The sequence below is a fragment of the Microcaecilia unicolor genome, chromosome 7, assembly GCF_901765095.1.
Source record: "Microcaecilia unicolor chromosome 7, aMicUni1.1, whole genome shotgun sequence".
NCBI classification, from domain to species: Eukaryota; Metazoa; Chordata; class Amphibia; order Gymnophiona; family Siphonopidae; genus Microcaecilia; species Microcaecilia unicolor.
In genome coordinates this window covers 236,176,357-236,196,682 of record NC_044037.1, presented here as the reverse complement: position 1 = coordinate 236,196,682, position 20,326 = coordinate 236,176,357, and the positions used below count along the sequence as shown (strand labels likewise).

General features: G+C 40.9%; 1 protein-coding gene across 1 annotated transcript in view; it reads right to left on the bottom strand.

Moving 5' to 3' along the window:
- Positions 1-20,326, bottom strand: part of LOC115474187 (sodium channel protein type 2 subunit alpha-like) — a 335,664-nt gene that overhangs the window by 63,095 nt on the left and 252,243 nt on the right. Inside the window, 2 exon segments of the mRNA XM_030209540.1 lie at positions 1,417-1,590; positions 10,478-10,632. Of these exon segments, the coding sequence (XP_030065400.1) occupies positions 1,417-1,590; positions 10,478-10,632 (329 nt within the window).

Genomic DNA, 20,326 nt, shown 5'->3' with positions numbered 1-20,326 from the left:
AATATGCATTTTTGGCAATATAATTAGAGAATGGAACAGATGGCAAAGATGTTCAGTTGATGCATCTGTATACAAAACCTTAAACATGACTGATTTATATACATAGCAAAACATTTATAGCAAAATATTAGCTAGCTTCAAGGCAACTTTTGGTCAATTAAAATAAGCAAGAAGAAATCAGAATTTCAGCAAAAAATTATAATTGTGTTCACTTTAAAATGGTTACATAGCATCTTTTCTGTTGTCTGCTGAAATTGAAAAGGTAATTAGTAAACATCTTTGGTTTCTGGCACACAGAGTAAAGAACTAGCTCTGTTAAAATGGTAATTATTCCACTGACACAACACTACCAATTAATTCACTCCTACTAACAAACATCATCCTTCTCTTAAAGGACAATATTCTATATATCATGCCTAAAATTTTGTCGCGAAATAAAATTCGCTTAGGTATATTCTATAAAGTGCACTTTAATTTAGGCATACTTTATAGAATATGCCTAAATTTCCACGCAGTTTATTGAATATGCCGAGCGCTGATCCATGCGACTAAATTTAGTCACGGTCAATTACATCAAGTAAAACCTGGTATAAATCCTGATACCTAAATTAGGCGCAGAGCAGGTGTGTTCTATAACAATGCACATAGATTTTAGAAATGGCCATGACCCGCCCATTCCACTTCCACATTTCAACTATGCGACTAAAATATGCTTAGCAATTAGTGCGAGTAAATTCTAATTAATGCCAATTAGTGCTGATAATTGGTTGTTAACATCCAATTATCAGTGCTGAATAGCTTGCTAACTACGTTATGTGCATTGTTGTGGAATACACTTCAATTTCCATGCAAAAATCTCAGTGCGATATACAGAATCCAGGGGAAAGTGTGTTAAGCAGTTAACACAAGAATTAGTGTGCCCTATCAGCACATGACTGCTTGACACTTAGTGCATGATAATTTCAATATTAACTGCATAGTAGTGTTGAATAGCGTGAGGATTTGCAGGTAACACACAGTAATTTACTGTGCATTAATTGTTACTTCAGCAGATAATGCAGATCACTTAATGGTACATGGTATTACATTTATTTGCATTATCTATAATGTATCTGTTCATGAATTGACACGCCGGGAACACCACTAACAGTGTGATAATTTGGGCAATTACCATGCAATAACTGCAAAATTTTACTGCACTTTAGTAAAAGACCCACAGAATCATTTCCATGCACAATGGGGCACAACTGAATAAGCTTCTAAGCTTGACTAACACTGCTGAATTCTGTATAATTTGCATTCATGGCCACTTGTAGTATTTTCTCTCAATGAAGAACTGCTTATGGAAAACAGGAACGTACTACGTATAAACAAACTTGTAAAAGGTTTAAGCAATGAAATTTAAAGAATACCCACATCAACAATAAGGAAATCAAGCCAGCACCAGGCATTGGTGAAATATTTTGCAAATCCATATGCCACCCACTTCAGAAGCATTTCCAGAATGAAGATATAGGTGAAGACCTTATCGGCATATTCTAGCATGATTTTTATTGTTCTCTTCTGTTCAATATATATGTCTTCAAAGGCCTGTGGACAGAAGGTTTTCAAATTAATTGGTCTATAGTCAACAGTAGTTTTTCATTTATAACAAACAGAATGCTGCTATTATTATTATTTTTTGGTGGTGGGGGGGAGATGGCTATGAAAACCCAGCACAGCAACAGGCTTTCACTCTCCTTTCACTGGAAGGCAAGTTTAATTGTTTCAATTAGAAAAGGTGCAAAACTAGCACAGTATAAAAGTCTGCAAAAAATGTATTTGTAATATGGAGTATAGTTTTGATCTCCACAGTACCAGAAAGCTACATATTTATTTATTTGAAATATTTGTAACCCAACCCACTTATCATGCATAGTTCTAAGAAGCAGATGGTCAAATATCAATAATAACAATCCAAGAAAACAAGTGGGAAAAAAAGTGGGAGAATAACATTAACTGTGGCTACCACTACAGATGTAAGAGTTGTTAACAAAAATTGGGAAAAGACCTCAGATGCCTGTGCTTCTTTAACGCTGAAGTATAAAAATGAGACCCCTTACAAAGTTTCAAAATTGTTGGGACGGTATGTTATTTTTATTATTGATAATTGCATCACTACATAATTATAAAATTATAATTATAAAAAATTGCATTATTGGGTTTTTGACCTATGATCGAAGCCAGCTCTGTGCTATATTTGCTGTATTGTTACATTTGTACCCAGCGCTTTCCCACTCATGGCAGGCTCTATGCGGCGGGCAATGGAGGGTTAAGTGACTTGCCCAGAGCTCCTTGTGACTCTGGGCAAGTCACTTAACCCTCCATTGCCCGCCGCATAGAGCCTGCCATGAGTGGGAAAGCGCTGGGTACAAATGTAACAATACAGCAAATATAGCACAGAGCTGGCTTCGATCATAGGTCAAAAACCCAATAATGCAATTTTTTATAATTATAATTTTATAATTATGTAGTGATGCAATTATCAATAATAAAAATAACATACCGTCCCAACAATTTTGAAACTTTGTAAGGGGTCTCATTTTTTCCAGGCACAGTGTAGAAGATATGATTTTTTAAAATCTAAATGGTCAGTGACAAATGCAGCTAGTAGAGAGTGGACATACACACTAAACTGACATAGCTACACTGTGTCCGAGAGTGACTGACAACTGCTCAGGAAAGGAGCCCTCTGAGGATTTAACATAGATTAGAGTAATCTGTCTTCCAGGTGACAGAAAACTGTGTGGGAAATGGGCCCTCTGAGTCTTGACCATTGATCAGAGCTATTTGTCTTCCAAAATGATGGATGCTCTGAAGATCAAACAAGGGTGAGGGGGAGTAGAATCACTCCATCCTACCCTAGTATTATTATTTCACAAGGTGTTCAGAAAATGATAGAACATGCAGTGAAAACCATAAGAACATAAGAATAGCTATACTGGGTCAGACCAGTGGTTCATCTAGTCCAGTATCCTGTTTCCAAGTGGTCAATCCAGGTCACAAGTACCTGGCAGAAACCCAAATAGTAGCAACAGTCCATGCCACCAATCCCAGGGCAAGCAGTGGCTTCCCCGTGTCTATCTCAATAGCAGATTATGGACTTTTCCTCCAGGAACTTGTCCAAACCTTTTTTAAGCTCACATACACTAACCACTGTTACCATATTCTCTGGCAACAAGTTCCAGAGCTTTACTATTCATTGAGTGAAAAAATATTTCTATTTGTTTTAAAAGTATTTCCATGTAACATCATTGAGTGGCCACTGTTTTTTGAACTTTTTGAAAGAGTAAAAAATGGATTCACTGTTATCCATTCTACACCACTCAGGATTTTGAAGACCGCAATCATATTTCCCCTCAGCTGGCTCTTTTCCAAGCTGAAGAGCCTCAACCTCTTTAGCTTTTCCTCATACGAGAGGCATTCCATTCATCCCCTTTACCATTTTGGTTAATCTTTGAGCTTTTTCTATTTCCACTGTATCATTTTTGAAATACAGCGACCGGAATAGAACGCAATACTCAAGGTGAGGTCGCACCATGGAGGGATACAGAGGTTCTATAGTATTCTTGGCCTTATTTATCATCCCTTTCCTAATAATTCCTAGCAACCTGTTTGCTTTTTTTGGCCGCCACCACACACTGGGAAAAAGATTTCAGCATATTGTCTACATTAAGGATTTTTCAAACATGCCACCTAAATTAAATAATAAAGGAAATTATGTGACAGAGCCATATTCAGTAAATGGTACCCAAAGTTAGGTGCCTTTTAAGATCTGTACTAAGTGCCTGTTCTATAAAGGTTGCTTAGCACTAAGTGACCATTATAGAGTAACACTTAGAGCGGATTCCCGCACTCAACTTTGGGCAAGAGGACTTATGCCACTGAAACCTGGTGTACATTTTCACACCCAACTGATGGAAGTTGGGTGTATGAATCCAAGTATTCTATAACAATGCACTTAATTTCTGAGAATGACCCTGACTAGCCCACGCCCCTCCCATGGCCACACCACCTTTTTGAGTTGTGCACTATGAAACTTAGGTGTGGATGTTATAGAAAAGCGGCAAGGGTCAATGAGTGTGCAAATCCAAATTGATGCCGATTAACTCCAATTAACCACAATAATTGAATATTAGTATTTAATTGACTAATTAGTTTTCATATACGTATTTGGGATCCATGCCCAAATCTGGGCATCCAACTCTGGGAGACCTTTATAGAATTCAGGGGATAGTGTCTTCAATTCGCTATGGAAAACCTAGATTTAAGTACCAATGCAAAAAGGTAAAAGCTTTTAAAAGTATGCTTTCCCTGCCCTCAATATTACAGCATAGGCCCCCACTGAGCCTACCTGATATCTCTGGTGGTCCAGCGAGGGGTGTTGGGGGCATGAGTCTAGCCCACTCTCTCTTGCCCCTAGTGGCAGTGAATCCAAAATAGCTGCCATGAGGGGGGATATCCTGGGTTGGAAGTGGGGGGTTGGGATGGGAGGGGTAAGGACCTGCTGGGTGGAAATGGGAATGGGGAATCTTCATTCTTGAGCAGTGGACTGGGAGGAAGCTATGGATCACTGGGGGAGGGGGAATGAAGGGAAACTGTAATATTTTTTTATGCAGGTCCCAGCCAATATTCAACAAAGGCACGCATGACTGTCTTATGAAAGCCCCGGCTGATAAGTGAAATAGCGAATGCCGAATGTGTGAATAGCGAGAACGGACTGTAAATAAACTCTACTGGTCAGCCCCACTGAAATTTGCACCAGATATTCAGTGCTGGTGCCTGCATACAATTAATTTTTTTGCATAAAAAAAATTCTGATAAGCCTACACTTCTGGATTCTGTAAAGGTTGCCCAAATTTGGGTGCGGATCTGAGAACTGCATGCAAACTAAATAATGAGCCATAAGCAGTCAATTATTGATGTTAATTGTAACTAATTTGGACTTATGTGTGGATCTGCCTACACACTAGTATAAAATGCTGTGCGCCCCAAGTCTCTTGAGTGCAGCCTAAAAGTGAACATAGCCACAGGAGGGGCATGGACGGATCAAGGGCATTCCAAAAAATTTTGGTCTAGTGTTATAGAATATCGGGGTTACGCACCCACCTTATGTGCCAGGATTTACACCAGGTTTCAGCAGATGTAAGTCCTCGTGCCCAAAGTTGACCATGGGAATCCACGCTAAATGCTATTCTATAAAGGGTGCTCAGCCCGGAGAGCCCTTTATAGCATAATAGCACTTAGCGTGGACTTTTCCTGGCTCCTAACTTTGAATACCACTTACTAAATCTGATCCACACTGTGCACCTAAGAAAATGAGTAGGTGAAACGAACATTAAAAAAAAAATACAATGAAAAATCAAGAAAAATTTGTCTTAAAACAAACATGAACCAAATTTTGTTTTGGTCATGCACTCATCTACTGAGTATTGTGCTAGACAGTCCTAAAAGAGACTTGGGAAGGGGGGTCTTTTATTAAAGCTTAGCTCGAGTTATCTGCAGCAGGGGCCATAGGAATAAAATGGGCCCTGCTGCAGATAACTCAAGTTAAGCTTTAGTAAAAGACCCCCTTAGTCACTCCAAGATCCCACTGGACCATAAATCTAGAGAAAATACCCAATGAGACTGGTCACCTGGCTATGAAAGAACTTTGAATCCGGCCAGAGATAAGTTTTATTGGTCCAGGATGACCTACTACTACTACTTATTTCTATAGCACTACTAGACATACGCAGTACTGTACACTGACCTCAGATGTAGACAAGAAATGAGGAACCTGTGAAGTATGCCTAAAAAAGAAGGCTGAGGGCCCTGTTTACCAACCAGCATTATAGGCTTGTTAAAGTTTTTAATGCACTTTAACCATGTACGCGTGTTAACCAAGTACGTGCCTACAATATCCCTATAGGTGCCTAGATGGTTAGCGCATGCGCTAAGTGTAGGTGTGCTAAAAACACTATCACACCTTAGTAAACAGGGTCCTGAGTTTGATAACATGACTTGTCTGGTACAGTCTGTTCTCGGTATTCGCAATGGTATGGTTCCCCCAAAACATTGCGAACCACGACTTCGTGGATACCAAAAAATCTACTTACGGGAAATAGGGGTTAGGTTCCAGCTATACCAATTTTTCCTCAAAACCGCAAAAAGTGAATACATATCCCTATAGGAAATAAAAAGTTTGGTTCCTGCATTGGACAACACACAACAAAAATTAGAGAAACATGGTGTGTTGCAAAAAACCCCAAAATTGTTATTTACTGTACCACTTACGGTACTGTAGTAACACTCAAATTAAAGAAAATAAAAACTGTACACTATTGCACAACAGTAAGCAAGTACAGTACTGTACTATGGTTTTGCTACCATATTTTTTTATTTGCTGAACCACTTCCAGTACTGTAGTAACATTCTTAAAGAAATTGCACAGAACAGTGCTGAAAAATAAATACTGTAGCATGGTTTTGCCACCATAATTTACAGTCCTTGCAGTTGGTAACAGTTTAAGAAAAAAGTGCTTGATAAAACATTGCTGAATTGCCATAAGGCTACTGAAATGGTACTGTACCATATGAAAACATTGATTGAAACAAACAGCTTTACATAACAGTAATAAAGTGCTGTACTGTACTGGTTTTGTCAATATTAAACCACCAACATTATGACAACAGTGTTTGAAAACTACAGATCAACTTGCAACGTGGACAGGGACAGAGAGATTTGCTCTTCCTGCACAGATGAGGGCGTCAAATCAGGCAGGTCAACCTCTGTAAAGTGACAACCTTGCAGAATGATAGTAGATGACGATGGCAACCCTGGAAGGGTCAACTTCTGCCTGATCTACCTCGTGTCTGGGTCTCACGCCTCGTTGTCTACTTGGCTTTCCTTCTCAAGTCCTTAAGTGTTTCATTCTAAGGGACAAATGCTGAGCTTGTGAGACGCTTACATTTTAGACTGCGCTTCAGCGTAGGATCACATTCCTCCATGTCACTGAAAACCTTTTCCAGTGTTTACGCCCACTCTGCTATTTTAACAGATGTGAGAGGCACAATTTTTGGAGTTTCAGCCATCTATTTCTCATCACTGTCCCTGGGGCTTTGTTGTTTTGGAACTTTCTGGTGCTATTTCACAAACAGACTGTTTAATCTCTTCCTCTTTTTGCCGAATGGATTGGATTGTTGATTCATTAACCTTAAATTTGCATCCAACAGCAGAAATAGACATGCAAAAATGAAGCTTATCTAACACACCTATTTTGTCACTAACACACATCACATGTTTCTTTCTCTTACGATTGGTATGTGTAGCTTCTACCTCACCCCCTGGACACTTGGGGGCCATTTCCAGAAGCAAACTCTGTATTATTCAGATGGAAATAGTTCTTGTCTTAATCTGGTCATCAGATTAAATATGCTTACTGTATTCCATTTTGCAAGCAGTTTTTGTAGGCAATGATTAAAAGCCATTTATCCCTCTTGGCTGCTCTAGGACATTTTCGAAAGAGAAGGGCATCCATCCTTCGACATAAATCGGAAGATGACATCCTTCTACCAGGGACATCCAAATCGGTATAATCGAAACCTGATTTAGGACGTCCCCAACTGCACTCCGTCGCAAGGACGGCCAAAGTTCAAGGGGGCATGTTGGAGGTTTAGCGAAGGCGGGACTTGGACGTCCTTCACCCATAATCGAAAAAAACAAGTACGTCCCTGACAAACACTTGGACGTTTTCACCCAGACCTGTTTTTCTTACGACTAAGGCACAAAAAGATGCCCAAAATGACCAGATGACCACTGGAGAGAATCGGGGATGACCTCCCATTACTTCCCCAGTGGTCACTAACTCCCTCCCACCCTCAAACATCTTTCAAAATATGTTGTGCCAGCCTCAGATGTCAAACTCAGATCCGTGACAGTGCATGCAGGTCCCTGGAGCAGTTTTAGTGGGTACTGCAGTGCACTTCAGACAGGCGGCCCCACCCACCCTACCTGTTACATTTGTGGAGGAAACAGCGAGCTCTCCAAAACCCACCACAAACCTACTGCACCCACATCTAGGTACCCCCTTCACCCCTAAGGGCTATGGTAGTGGTGTACAGTTGTGGGTAGTGGGTTTTGGGAGGCTCAGCACACAAGGTAAGGGAGCTTATGTTCCTGGGAGCAATTTATGAAGTCCACTGCAGTGCCCCCTAGGGTGCCCGGTTGGTGTCCTGGCATGTCAGGGGGACCAGTGCACTACAAATGCTAGCTCCTCCCATGACCAAACGGCTTGCATTTGGTCGATTTTGACATGGACGTCTCTGGTTTCGAAAATCGCTGAAAATCAGAAACATCCATGTCTAGGGACGTCCAAATCTAGGGATGGCAAAATTTAAGGATTTGGACGTCCCTGACGGTATTTTCGAAACAAAAGATGGACATCCATCTTGTTTTGAAAATACAGGTTTCCCCACCCCTAGAATTCGCCATTTTGCAAGGACATCCAAATTACAACTTGGACGTCTCTTTCAAAAATGCCCCTCTTGGTGTCTGTTTCTAAACGCAAACTGTACTATATTATTCGGTGAAAAGTCCTGGGACTGCCACAGACTCTCTGTGATCCCTCGGGCAAGACCCTTTTTCTCACTGTGCCTCTGTATCTTTCAGATGGAAACAGTTCTTGTCTTAATCTGGTCATCAGATTAAATACGTTTATTCCATTTTGCAGTAGTTTTTGGAGACAATGATTAAAAGCCACTTACTGTATCTCTCTTGGCTGTCTAAGATGCTTGGTGGCAGTTTCCAGAAGCAAATAAGCAAACGTCAAAAACGCGAAAGCAAAAGTGAAAGGCACGTGTCCGCAAATACATGAACACAGTACCGCGAATGGCTGCCTCTATTTGTACCTCCACAGATAAGTGAAATAGTGAATGCCGAATTTGCGAATAGCGAGAACAGACTGTAACTATTAAGACATATGCTCCCACAGACTTTTTGGCACTGGAATGAGATTCAAAAGACATCAGAAATATCTCTGCAGTAATTGAGCACTTTATTAAATATGCGCAGGCTTCCCTCACAAGAGATAAAACAGTAAAAAACCATTGCGGAAACCTTTTGAGAAAAATTAATCTACCATTATGGCTTACCAAAGAGAATTTATACTGATCAAGGCGTAAACTTTGAATCCCAAATGATTGCAGAGCTGTGCAATATAACAGCACAATGTCTAGAACTATACCCTACAATCCAAGGCTGGAGCTTCTATTGGGCAAACTAATCACCTAAAGCACCAAGGTTTGGGAGCAGAAAAATAGCTGGTAGCTTAGGCAAGTATTAAATTCAGCCTCCTAATCCGCAGCCATCAGAATAGTGGGAATGAGCAGGCAAGCCAACAACAAAGAAGCCTGGGGTCTCAGTACATGTGTACGCTGAAGACCTGCCATGACCCTGCCCAATCTGATGCAGATTTCCTATTATGGAGTGGGCAAGGACGCAGCAGCCTTCAGCAAACATATGTGTCAAGGCTGCATGCTTCTTTGTTGTTTAGCTGCCAGCTCGTTCCTGCTGTTCCTCCAACTGTGGAACTAACACAGCAGCAAGGGAGCAGAAAGGGTAAATGCTGGACTATAAGATAGGGGCGGAGGGCATAGGACAATGGTCCATGGGAGAGAGGCAGGACTACTGAGAGGGAGGAAAAAGGGGAGAGGGGACTCTTCTGCAGGGCCATCAAGAGGGGGGACAGGGAGGGCAAAATTCCCCAGGCCTAGCCTCCAAGGGGGGGGGGGGGGCCCCGGTGCTGGCAAACTTCTTATGGGTCTGTCTCTCTCATGCCAGCTGGGACCCGGATGATTGCATTAACGCGTTAACGCAATCATCTGGGTCCTGGCACACAGGAGAAGGAGCAGTCAGACACACAAGGTAAGAGAGCGGGTGGCCCGAATGTGGGGGTGGAGTGCGAGTGTGTGTGTGTGTGTGTGTGGGGGGGGGGGGGGTAGGGGGCGCCACTGGGGCCCCAGTCCCGACCCAGTTGGGTTGGTGGTCTTGTCCTGGGCACAGCTGTGTTTCTCGGCAGCCCTGCTCTGCTGAACCAAGGGAGATAGAGGAAAGAAGATATTGGATGATGGGGAGGGGGTTCAGGAGGCACAAGATTATATGAAGGTTCCTCTAGGGCACTTAATATTCTTGCATCAGCCCTGCTACCATCCCAAAAGAAATCTTGTGGCGTGGTTTACAGAATGTACTGGAGAAATATGTCAAACTTTTAGTTAATGGTTATAACTGTAGCACACACACAATGACACTACTGATGAATCCCCATTTTCTCTGATGGGTGGAAAACAACCCAGACTTCCCAATGATCTTTATTTCAGTATTAACACAAGCAATATGCAAAAAAACTGAGTCACAAATTGAAATAGATATATATATTTTAGGCCATGGTGATTTTACTTACCAGGGCACCACTACTCATAAGAATCATAAAGATAATGAAGGTCTCAAACCAGTTGTGTTCAACTATCTTGAAACATGTTTTTCTAAGATTCCACCATTGCTTTCCTCTCCCCGATTCAACACTGACTTGGCAACATGTAAACTTCTTTACACAGCCTGCAAGATATAATATATATTTTGGAAAATTACAAGAGATTGAATTTTGCAAGAAGTGGTATTTTGCTACTTCCTAAATATTTTTTTAAATCATTCAATTTAAATCATTCACAGAGCAAAATAGATTAACAATACAAACAACAAAGTTCAATCATCATGAACCTTAAAATGACTCTGAATCATTGCTTTACTTCTTACTCAGTATAAAATTATGAAGACCCAATGAGCACAGCATGTACAGCCCACTTTTGTATAGGTTGGAAAAGGGATATCCAGGTCAGAAAGTTGACAGCTTGCAGTCTTTTTTTCACAAAATGCTGGCTGAAAGGAGAGTCTTTAATAAAATACATATAAGGCAATGGTAAAAATGATGTATTATGGTGCCACATACAGTGTTAACAGCCATGTTCTACAAAAACACATTCATAAAAGAGCAGCATCACTCAGAGCTTTGAACTTTTAAGTGTCAGCACTTACACATGGGAAAGGAGGACTCCTTCCCACTTAAATCACACTCAGTGGGCTGGACGCTGATATTCATTACATTGCATTAAAATTTTTGTTGACCGCCTGACCCATATGTTCTAGGTGGTTTACAACAGATTAAAAGCTAAGTACCGAGACAAACCTCAGGAATTACAAATGTACCTTCTGATTTAATTACAACAAAATTAGTGCCCTGTTTACTAAGCTGTGCTGTATGCGTGCAAACGTTTTAGTGCATGCTAAAAATTAGCACGCGCTAGCACTAGAGACACCCATAGGAATATAATGGGTGTGTCTATCATTAGCGCGCTCTAATTTTTAGCATGCGCTAAAAAAGCACACCTACAGTGCAGCTTAGTAAACAGGGCACTTAGCTAACAAATCTGTTAAAGAAAATAGTCTTCAAATGTTTCTGAAAATTATCATAATTACTCAAGTCTTCTAACTTTAAAGCAAGAGAATTTAAAATATTTGTAGTCTGTGATATCATCAGCTATTTAAATAAACTGAATCTTTTTATCTCCTTAGGAGAAGGAATTGCAAAAGGTGAAACATAATCCTGCTTATAATCGAAAGAGAAAAACGCCTATATTGTGACCCAAATCGGGAGATAGACGTTTATCTCCCAAAAACGAATAAAGCGGTATAATCGAAAGCCGAATTTGGACGTTTTCAACTGCACTCCGTCGCGGATGTGGACAAAGTTGATGGGGGCGTGTCGAAGGCGTGGTGAAGGCGGAACTGGGGCGTGGTTATCTGCCGATCAGAGATGGGCGCCTTTCGCCGATAATGGAAAAAAAATATGCGTTTTTAGCGAGAATTTAGGGCACTTTTCCTGGACCCTGTTTTTCCACGAATAAGGCCCCAAAAAGTGCCCTAAATGACCAGATGACCACTGGAGGGAATCGGGGATGACCTCCCCTGACTCCCCCAGTGGTCACGAACCTCCTCCCACCACAAAATATGCCGTTTCACAACTTTTTATTTTCACCCTCAAATGTCATACCCACCTCCCTGGCAGCAGTATGCAGGTCACTGGAGCAGTGGACTTCAGGCAGGTGGACCCAGGCTCATCCCCCCCCCCCCCACCTGTTACAATTGTGCTGGTAAATGGGAGCCCTCCAAACCGCCCCCCAAACCCACTGTACCCACGTGTAAGTGCCCCCCTTCACCCCTTAGGGCTATAGTAATGGTGTAGACTTGTGGGCAGTGGGTTTTGAGGGGGATTTTGGGGGCTCAACACCTAAGGGAAGGGTGCTATGCACCTGGGAGCTGTTTTACCTTTTTTTTTTTTTTTTGTAAAAGTGCCCCCTAGGGTGCCCGGTTGGTGTCCTGGCATGTGAGGTGGACCGGTGCAGTATGAATCCTGGCCCCTCCCACGAATAAATGTCTTGGAGTTATTCGTTTTTGAGCTGGGCGTTTTCGGTTTCCATTATCGCTGAAAAACAAAAACGCTCAGCTCAAAAAAAGATAAACGTCCATGTTTTTTCGAAAATACGATTCGGTCCGCCCCTTCACGGACCCGTTCTCGGAGATAAACGCCCATGGAGATAGGCGTTTCTGTTCGATTATGCCCCTCAATGTGATCTTTTATTTCTCCTAAGAACTTAGGGGAAATAGATCACATTATATTTCACCTTTAAACTCCACATGCCACTAAATAACTTGGACAGACTCCAGTTAAAATTTTGAACAATATACTTGCAAATATATACTTGCAAATTTGAATAAAATCCTGGCCCCGATCAGTAACCAGTGCAATTGTAAATAAAACTGAGTAATATGATCTAACAGCCATGTTTTATATGGATTGAAATCTTTGCAGTTGACATCTAGGAGCACCCAACAGCAAAAAATTACAATAACCTAATTTTGATAATACTAGGGACTGCACTAGTACTACTACTACTACTACTACTTATCATTTCTATAGCGCTACTGGACATACACAGCACTTCACACTTGAACATGGAGAGACAGTCCCTGCTCAATAGAGCTTACAATCTAATTATGACAGACAGACAAGACAAGTAAGGGATAAGGGTTAGGACAGACAGGACATATCAGGGATAGGGGACAGTTGAAGGTTTAGGCTTAGGAGTTAAAAGTAGCATCGAAGAGGTGGGTTTTTAGCCTAGATTGGAAGATGGCCAGAGATGAGGCTTGGCGTACCGGCTCAGGAAGTTTATTCCAGGCATACGGTGCAGCAAGATAGAAGGAACGGAGTCTGGAGTTAAAGGTGGAGGAGAAGGGTGCAGGTAAGAGAGATTTGCCCAGGGAGCGGAGTTTCTGGGGAGGAGTGTAGGGAGAGATGAGAGTGGAGAGGTATTGAGGAGCTGCAGAGTAACTAATAACCAGCCAACTCTAATCCAGGCAGAAGTAGGGTATTCCGGGGTTGGGGAGGAGAATATAAGAAAGCTCTAGTGGGTCAGACAAATGGTCTATCTAGCCCAGTTTCCTGCTTCCAACAGTAGTCAATCCAAGTCACAAGTACCTGGCCAAAACCCAAATAGTATCAACATTCCATGCAAGCACTGGCTTCCCCCATATCCACTTCAATAACTAATTATGGACTTTTCTCCAGGAACTTTTTTTAACCCAGATATGCTGGGAAAATGTGGGGTACAAATGCACCAAAATAAATAAATAAATAAATAAAAATAAATAACCACTGTTACCACATCCTCTGGCAACGAGTTCCAGAGATTAAGTATTCGTTGGGTAAAAAAATATTTCCTCCTATTTGTTTTAAAGGTATTTCCATGTAACTTCAGTGACTGTACCTTAGCCTTTATACTTTTTGAAAGAGTGAAAAATCAATTCACTTCTACACTACTCAGGATTTTGTAGACCTCAATCATATCTCTCCTCAGCAGTCTCTTTTTCCAAGTTGAAGAGCCCTAACCTCTTTAGCTGATCCTTACATGAAAGGAGTTCCATCTCCTTTATTATTTTGGTCACTCTTCTTTGAATCTTTTCTAATTCCACTATATCTTTTTTGAGATATGGCGACCAGAACTGAATGCAATATTCAAGATGAGATCGCACCATAGGGCAATACAGAGGCATTATAGTATTCTTGGTCTTATTTAAACTCCCTGAGCCCATACGCCATATGCCAGGCCCCCTCCCTGCCCATCTTCAAATCCTTGCTCAAAGCCCACCTCTTCAATGTCGCCTTCGGCACCTAACCACTACACCTCTATTCAGGAAATCTTGACTGCCCCAACTTGACATTTCGTCCTTTAGATTGTAAGCTCCTTCGAGCAGGGACTGTCCTTCTTTGTTAAACTGTACAGCGCTGCGTAACCCTAGTAGCGCTCTAGAAATGTTAAGTAGTAGTAGTAGTAGTATTTACCATCCCTTTCCTAATAATTCCTAGCATCCTGTTTGCTTTTTTGGCCACAGCCGCACACTGTGCAGAACATTTCAGCATATTGTCTACAACAACACCTAGATCTTTGTCTTGAGTGCTTACTCCCAAGGTGGACCCTAGCATCAGGTAACCATGAATCAAATTATTCTTCTGTTACGTCTGTGCTTTCCTCGCCCTCTGGTGGCCAGAACGGGTGGCTGCTATGGACCATCACCCGTTCCAGATTTTAGCCCAGTCCAGTTCGCATCTTCCAGGCTGCCAGGTTTGCTTGTGTTGTTTGAGCCTGCACAGCACCCGTAGCTGCCTGGTGATTGCAGCAGCTGAGTCTCAACTGCTGGGCTTATTAGCCATCTTGAAACATTTCTGCTGGCCTTTGCATCGTCTAAGGTCCTGGTATGTTGGGGTGCTGGTGCAATTCTGCTGTTTCCAGTTTCTAGTTTATTCCTGCCTTGATTCTTGTCTGTTCTTGTCTGTGGATAGTTAGATTAGATTGTTGTTTGTTTGTTTGTTTGCTTGTCTTGTCTCTGAGTTGTAGTTCTGTGTTAGTCCTTGTCTGTTTGTATCTTACTGGCTGCTCTGCAGCTTTTAGTTTTGTGTCTTGTTAGTCAGTGTTTTGCTCCCTGTTTTAGTGGCTGTTTTCAGCTTTCAGTCCTGTCCTTTAGCCTATCCTTTCCCTGCCTTGCTGTCCCTGTGCTGCCTAGCTGTTATCCAGTCCTGCCCTGTCCAGTAAGTCCTGCCGGCCACCTGAAGCCTGGAGCTCAACTCTTGGTGAAAAGTGGCCAGGTGCAGGTGAAGCCTAACAGTCTGTCAGAGATCTGCTCTGTCTCTAGCGTGGGGTGGTTTTGCCTGCCACTGCCGCTCCTCGGCAGTGGTCCAAGGGCTCACAACCTAGTTTCCAGCTTTGTAAACGTGACATCTTCCCAATGTGCATCACTTTGCATTTGTCTACATTAAATTTCATCTGCCATTCGAATGCCCAGTCTTGCAATTTCATAAGGTCTTCATGCAATTGTTCACAGTCCGAATGTGTTTTAACAACCTTGAACAGTTTTGTGTCATCTGTAAATTGAATCATCTCACTTGTCATTCCAATTTCCAGATTATTTTGTTAAATAGCACTGGTCACAGTACAGGGGTTAAGTGGGTAGCAGCAATATTCAGTGCCAGTGCCTACAAAGGTAAGCGGGCTCAAAGGACCACACAAAAAGCAATTCTAACTCCATCCGGGATGCTGTTCAGTAACTACTACTTCCTCAATGCTTCTAGGTCAGCCTCTATCTTTGGTGCCATCTGTTAAAATATGCTAGTTTGACCTGCTGTCAAACTTCTTTAGGGCTTTTTTTTTTTAACTAAAGCTTAGTATGCCCTAAATGCTAAGAAAACCATAGGTGGAACCCACTGGATTCTATATACTGCGCCGAGATTTGTGCGTGGAAATCAAAGTGTATCCTTTAACAATGAATATAACTTAATTAGTTGACAAGCTAATCAACACTGATAATTGAATTTTTATAAGCAACTATCAGCACTAATTGGCATTAATTCAAATTTATGCACAGGGTTATAGAATACACCTGCTCTGTGCCTAACTTAGGCACTGGTATTTACATAAAGTTTTACTTGGCATAAATGGCCACGCCTAGAGTTATCTGCTGTCATGGCTGCTCAACATATTCTATATACTACATGGAATTTTAGGCTTATTCTACAAAGTACACCTAAATTAAGGTGTACTTTACAGAATGCGCTTAGTCAAATTTCGGTGCCAAATTTTTAGGTGTGATGTATAGAATTTAGTCCAAAATGGCTTCTTAGCATTTAGTGCATTATAATGGAATTGGAGGTAGGTGAGAGTGGAGGGCTACTTATGTTTTTGACAATAATTTAATTTACTTACTGCATGCTTTTGTATTTTATATCCATACTTATAGTTGTATATTTACTTGCTTTTTCTTTATCTAATTTTTTTGTATTGTAAATCAGTTCACGTGTATGATCCAAAGGCAATCTAGCTAATTAATATGTAGCTAAACTGGGGACAATTAAGACCTGTGAGCCTGAGTAGTTGTTCAGCGAAGCAGAGGTAAAGGGAAGTCAGAAAGGGCACTGTGCTGTGGATTGTGAAGAGCAGCGAGAGGATGGAAGAAACTCTGTCCTTGCATGTGATATGACCCATCATGATTAGTACAAGAACAGGCCTTCCTGTGAAAGGAGTTTGGGCACAGTTAAGACCTGAGTGCTTGAGTAGTTAGTTGATGAGTGAAGATAAAGGGAAGCCAGCACATGGAGAGCAGACATCACATGGAAGAACCTTTGCTCTTATACATGTGTCATCACCCACCGATAATTAGTATAAGAACAAGCCTTCCCACAGTGCCCCTTCAGTGCCACTTGTGGGGGAACTCTCTGTACCAGCAATTTCTTACCTTTTCCAACTTGATTATATTAGGGGATTTTAATGATCACTCAGATGAGTCACGGTGTTTTTGTGCCGTATTATCTCTCTATTTTATTTTATTGGAGACAATGATTTTGCCCAATATGTACATACACCAACAAACAAAGCATGCCATGCTCGAGACTTACTTCTCTCTAATGCTCATTCAACTTTTGTCAGTAAGAAACATTAAGACAACTCAAGTGCCACAGTCAGATCATTTTCTCATTACAAGTACTGTTAATATTTTATCTCAACCTAAGGAATGTACAGAAAAAATAATAAAACAACAAAACAATTTTTCAGAGGTGTTTTTACTGATAGAATGACTATACTACTGAATGACTTTTCACTATTATCTTTGGAAGAATAAGCTTCTAAATGGGATCATAAAAAATGATTCTAGACGAAATAGATACAATTCAAACAGTGATAGTCTATTCTAAAAATAAAGATCCCTGGTACAGTACCAGTTTTGCCATGATGTAATGCCAGTTATGTCACACTGAAAGGCAATAGAGGAAGCATAAAACTTCTGAAAATCAGCTATTACATCAGGGTTCCACCAAAGCTCATACATTTGTGGTGTCCAAATATAAGAGATAGTACTATTACGAATTCTGAAGTCCCTTAGAACTCGTGCAATTTGCCATTTACAATTGGTAAACCTCTCTACCTAAGATTTGGCAACTTACTTCTGAAAGTAGCAACCTTACAAGCAAATCTGACTACTACTGCATCTAATATCTTGTTGAGGCCACTTAGGGAAACTCAATGCTTCTAAATGCTCTTAAGAATTTTTCAAATCCTGCAATATAATTCATTGATAAAATCATACAGAGTATGAAATCTACTACATCTCATGATCCCATTCCATCAATTTGGTGAAGTTATTGCAGTTTAATTGCTCCTTATTTAGGTGTGATGATTTCCTGTAGCCTTGATACTGAAACAGTTCCCAGGTCTTGAAAATTGCCCAATGTATGTCCAAGATTGAAAAATACAATTCAAACTTTGGTAACAGTTTCCTTCTTTTAGATTATTCATTTGGATTTTATTAGAGTGATGTGGTAGCCGTGTTAGTTCACTTTTAAGGGTAATAAATAGAAATAAAACAAAACAAAACATAGAAAAGAAAATAAGATGATACCTTTTTTATTGGACTAACTTAATACATTTTTTGATTAATTTTTGAAGGTAACCCTTCTTCTTCTTTCTGATCTAAATAAGAAAGGTTACCTTTGAGAGCTAATCAAAAAATGTATTAAGTTAGCCCATTAAAAAAGGATTTTATTAGAAAATCCAGGGTCGATATTCAGCCATGGCAATCAGCATTCTTCTGGCCACTGTTGACTTTATCCCTGGATATTCAATATCCGGTTAGATCCAGGCACTGGCATTGAATATCTGGGCATACATGGCCGGCTAACACTTATGCAGTTAAGTGCAATTTCAGCACTTAACCGCATAAAGTGAACCGCATAAAGATAGGACTGTGTTTTATGTAGTCATATTTATTGTTGTACTGAATATCAGCACTTAACCACATAGAGCTAGATTTAAAAAAAATTATTACTTTTATTTACCAAAGTCTTACATCAATATAGCAAACACAGCCATCAGAAAAACCAGATCAGTAAACAATACAGCCCCCAAATCCTCCCAACCCACCCCTCCCCAACCCAACCCCCTGGAGTCAAGGTGGCAAAGATGTGTGAGATCTTCAATGCTCATAAGTCTGCTAAATCTTATTAAAGGACAACAAACGATTGCATCTCAAAGCAGTCAATTTAGTCATTTGGAAAATCCATTTTTTTGAACAATGGGATGCCTAGATGGCAGTGTCTGTTGCTTCCAATGACGTAGATGTGTATATAGAAGAAAAAAAACCCTTGCATGATCACAGAAATGAAATGCCAGACAATGCTCTTGAATACAAAATTTATTATGTGGACTAACAGACTTGACACGGCCATGTTTCAGCTAATGGGCCTACTTCAGAACTCTCTCAATGCTGTCTGCAATGCGCTTGTTAAAATGGCATATGTCTCAACATAGAGATGGTTTGTGAAATTAAGCAACGATGAATACAAGTTTTGGTGGGAAAGTAAATGAACCGCCAACAGGTACAAAACTTGAAAACTCAGCAACAAATATATCAAACTATTCTCAGGACTGGTGTTTAGAGTGGCTCCAGTCCAGAAAAACTTGTATTCATTGTTGCTTGCTTCCACAATCATCTCTGTGTTGAGAAATATGCTGTTTTAACAATCGCACTGAGAGACCCCTGAGGCAGGCCCATTGGCTGAAACACAGCTGTGTCGAGTCTGTTAGTCCACACAATAAACTTTGTATTCAAGAGCATTGTCTGGCATTTCCTTTTGAGTCACCTTCGCTGTTTCCTGTGTGTTTCCAATGATGTGCCTGGGCTAACTTGCTGCTGTAAAAAAGTGAATCGCCAGCTTATGTTGTTCAACAGTCACTTCCATGGGCTTAAAATGCAACAGGCAGCATTCTACCCTCTATGGATATGTCCGTTGTCCAAAACTGATGCCAGTACAGTTGAGACAACAAACATTCCCACCAAATGTGCAGAAATGTGCCCCTTTCCCCGCACTTCCTCCAACACTGATCAGAAGCCTGGGGGTATATTTTTTGCAACTGCTCCAGAGTATAATACCAGCAATAAAAAATGTTAAAACCATTTTCAGAGAGGTAACTAGCCAAAGATGGCTTAAGCAAGTATCTAAAACCCTTTTCCCCATGTCTCTGGGTGGAAAGTGGCCTGCAAAATTCCCTTCCATCTAGATATATAGTGCTGTTGGGGGGTGAAATACAAGAACAGGGCCAAATACAAGCGAGACACAGTACCCCTTCCCCCCTCCTCATATACAGAGCTAGATTCTATATATGGTGCCTTAAAAATTGGCACCAAAATAAAATACACCTAGGTATATTTTATAAACTATGCCTAAGAACGTATCGCATTCAAAATCTGCACCCTGGTTCACAAAATCATTTACGGCAATGCCCCGGGATACATGACAGACCTCATAGACCTACCAAACAGAAACACAACAAGATCAACACGTACATACCTAAATCTCCACCACCCAAGCTGCAAAGGACTCAAATACAAATCAACCTATGCATCCAGCTTCTCTTATATAAACACGCAACTATGGAATGCTCTACCAATCGCCGTGAAATGAACATACGACCACCTAAACTTCCGGAAACTCCTAAAGACTAACCTATTCGAAAAGGCATACCCTAACGCCTAGCACCTGTCCACGTGACTAAATTTAGTCACAGGCATTTACGTCAAGTAAAACTTGGTGTAAATGCCTAGGCCTAAGTTAGGCCTAGGCAGAGTGGATGTACTTGCTAAAGTG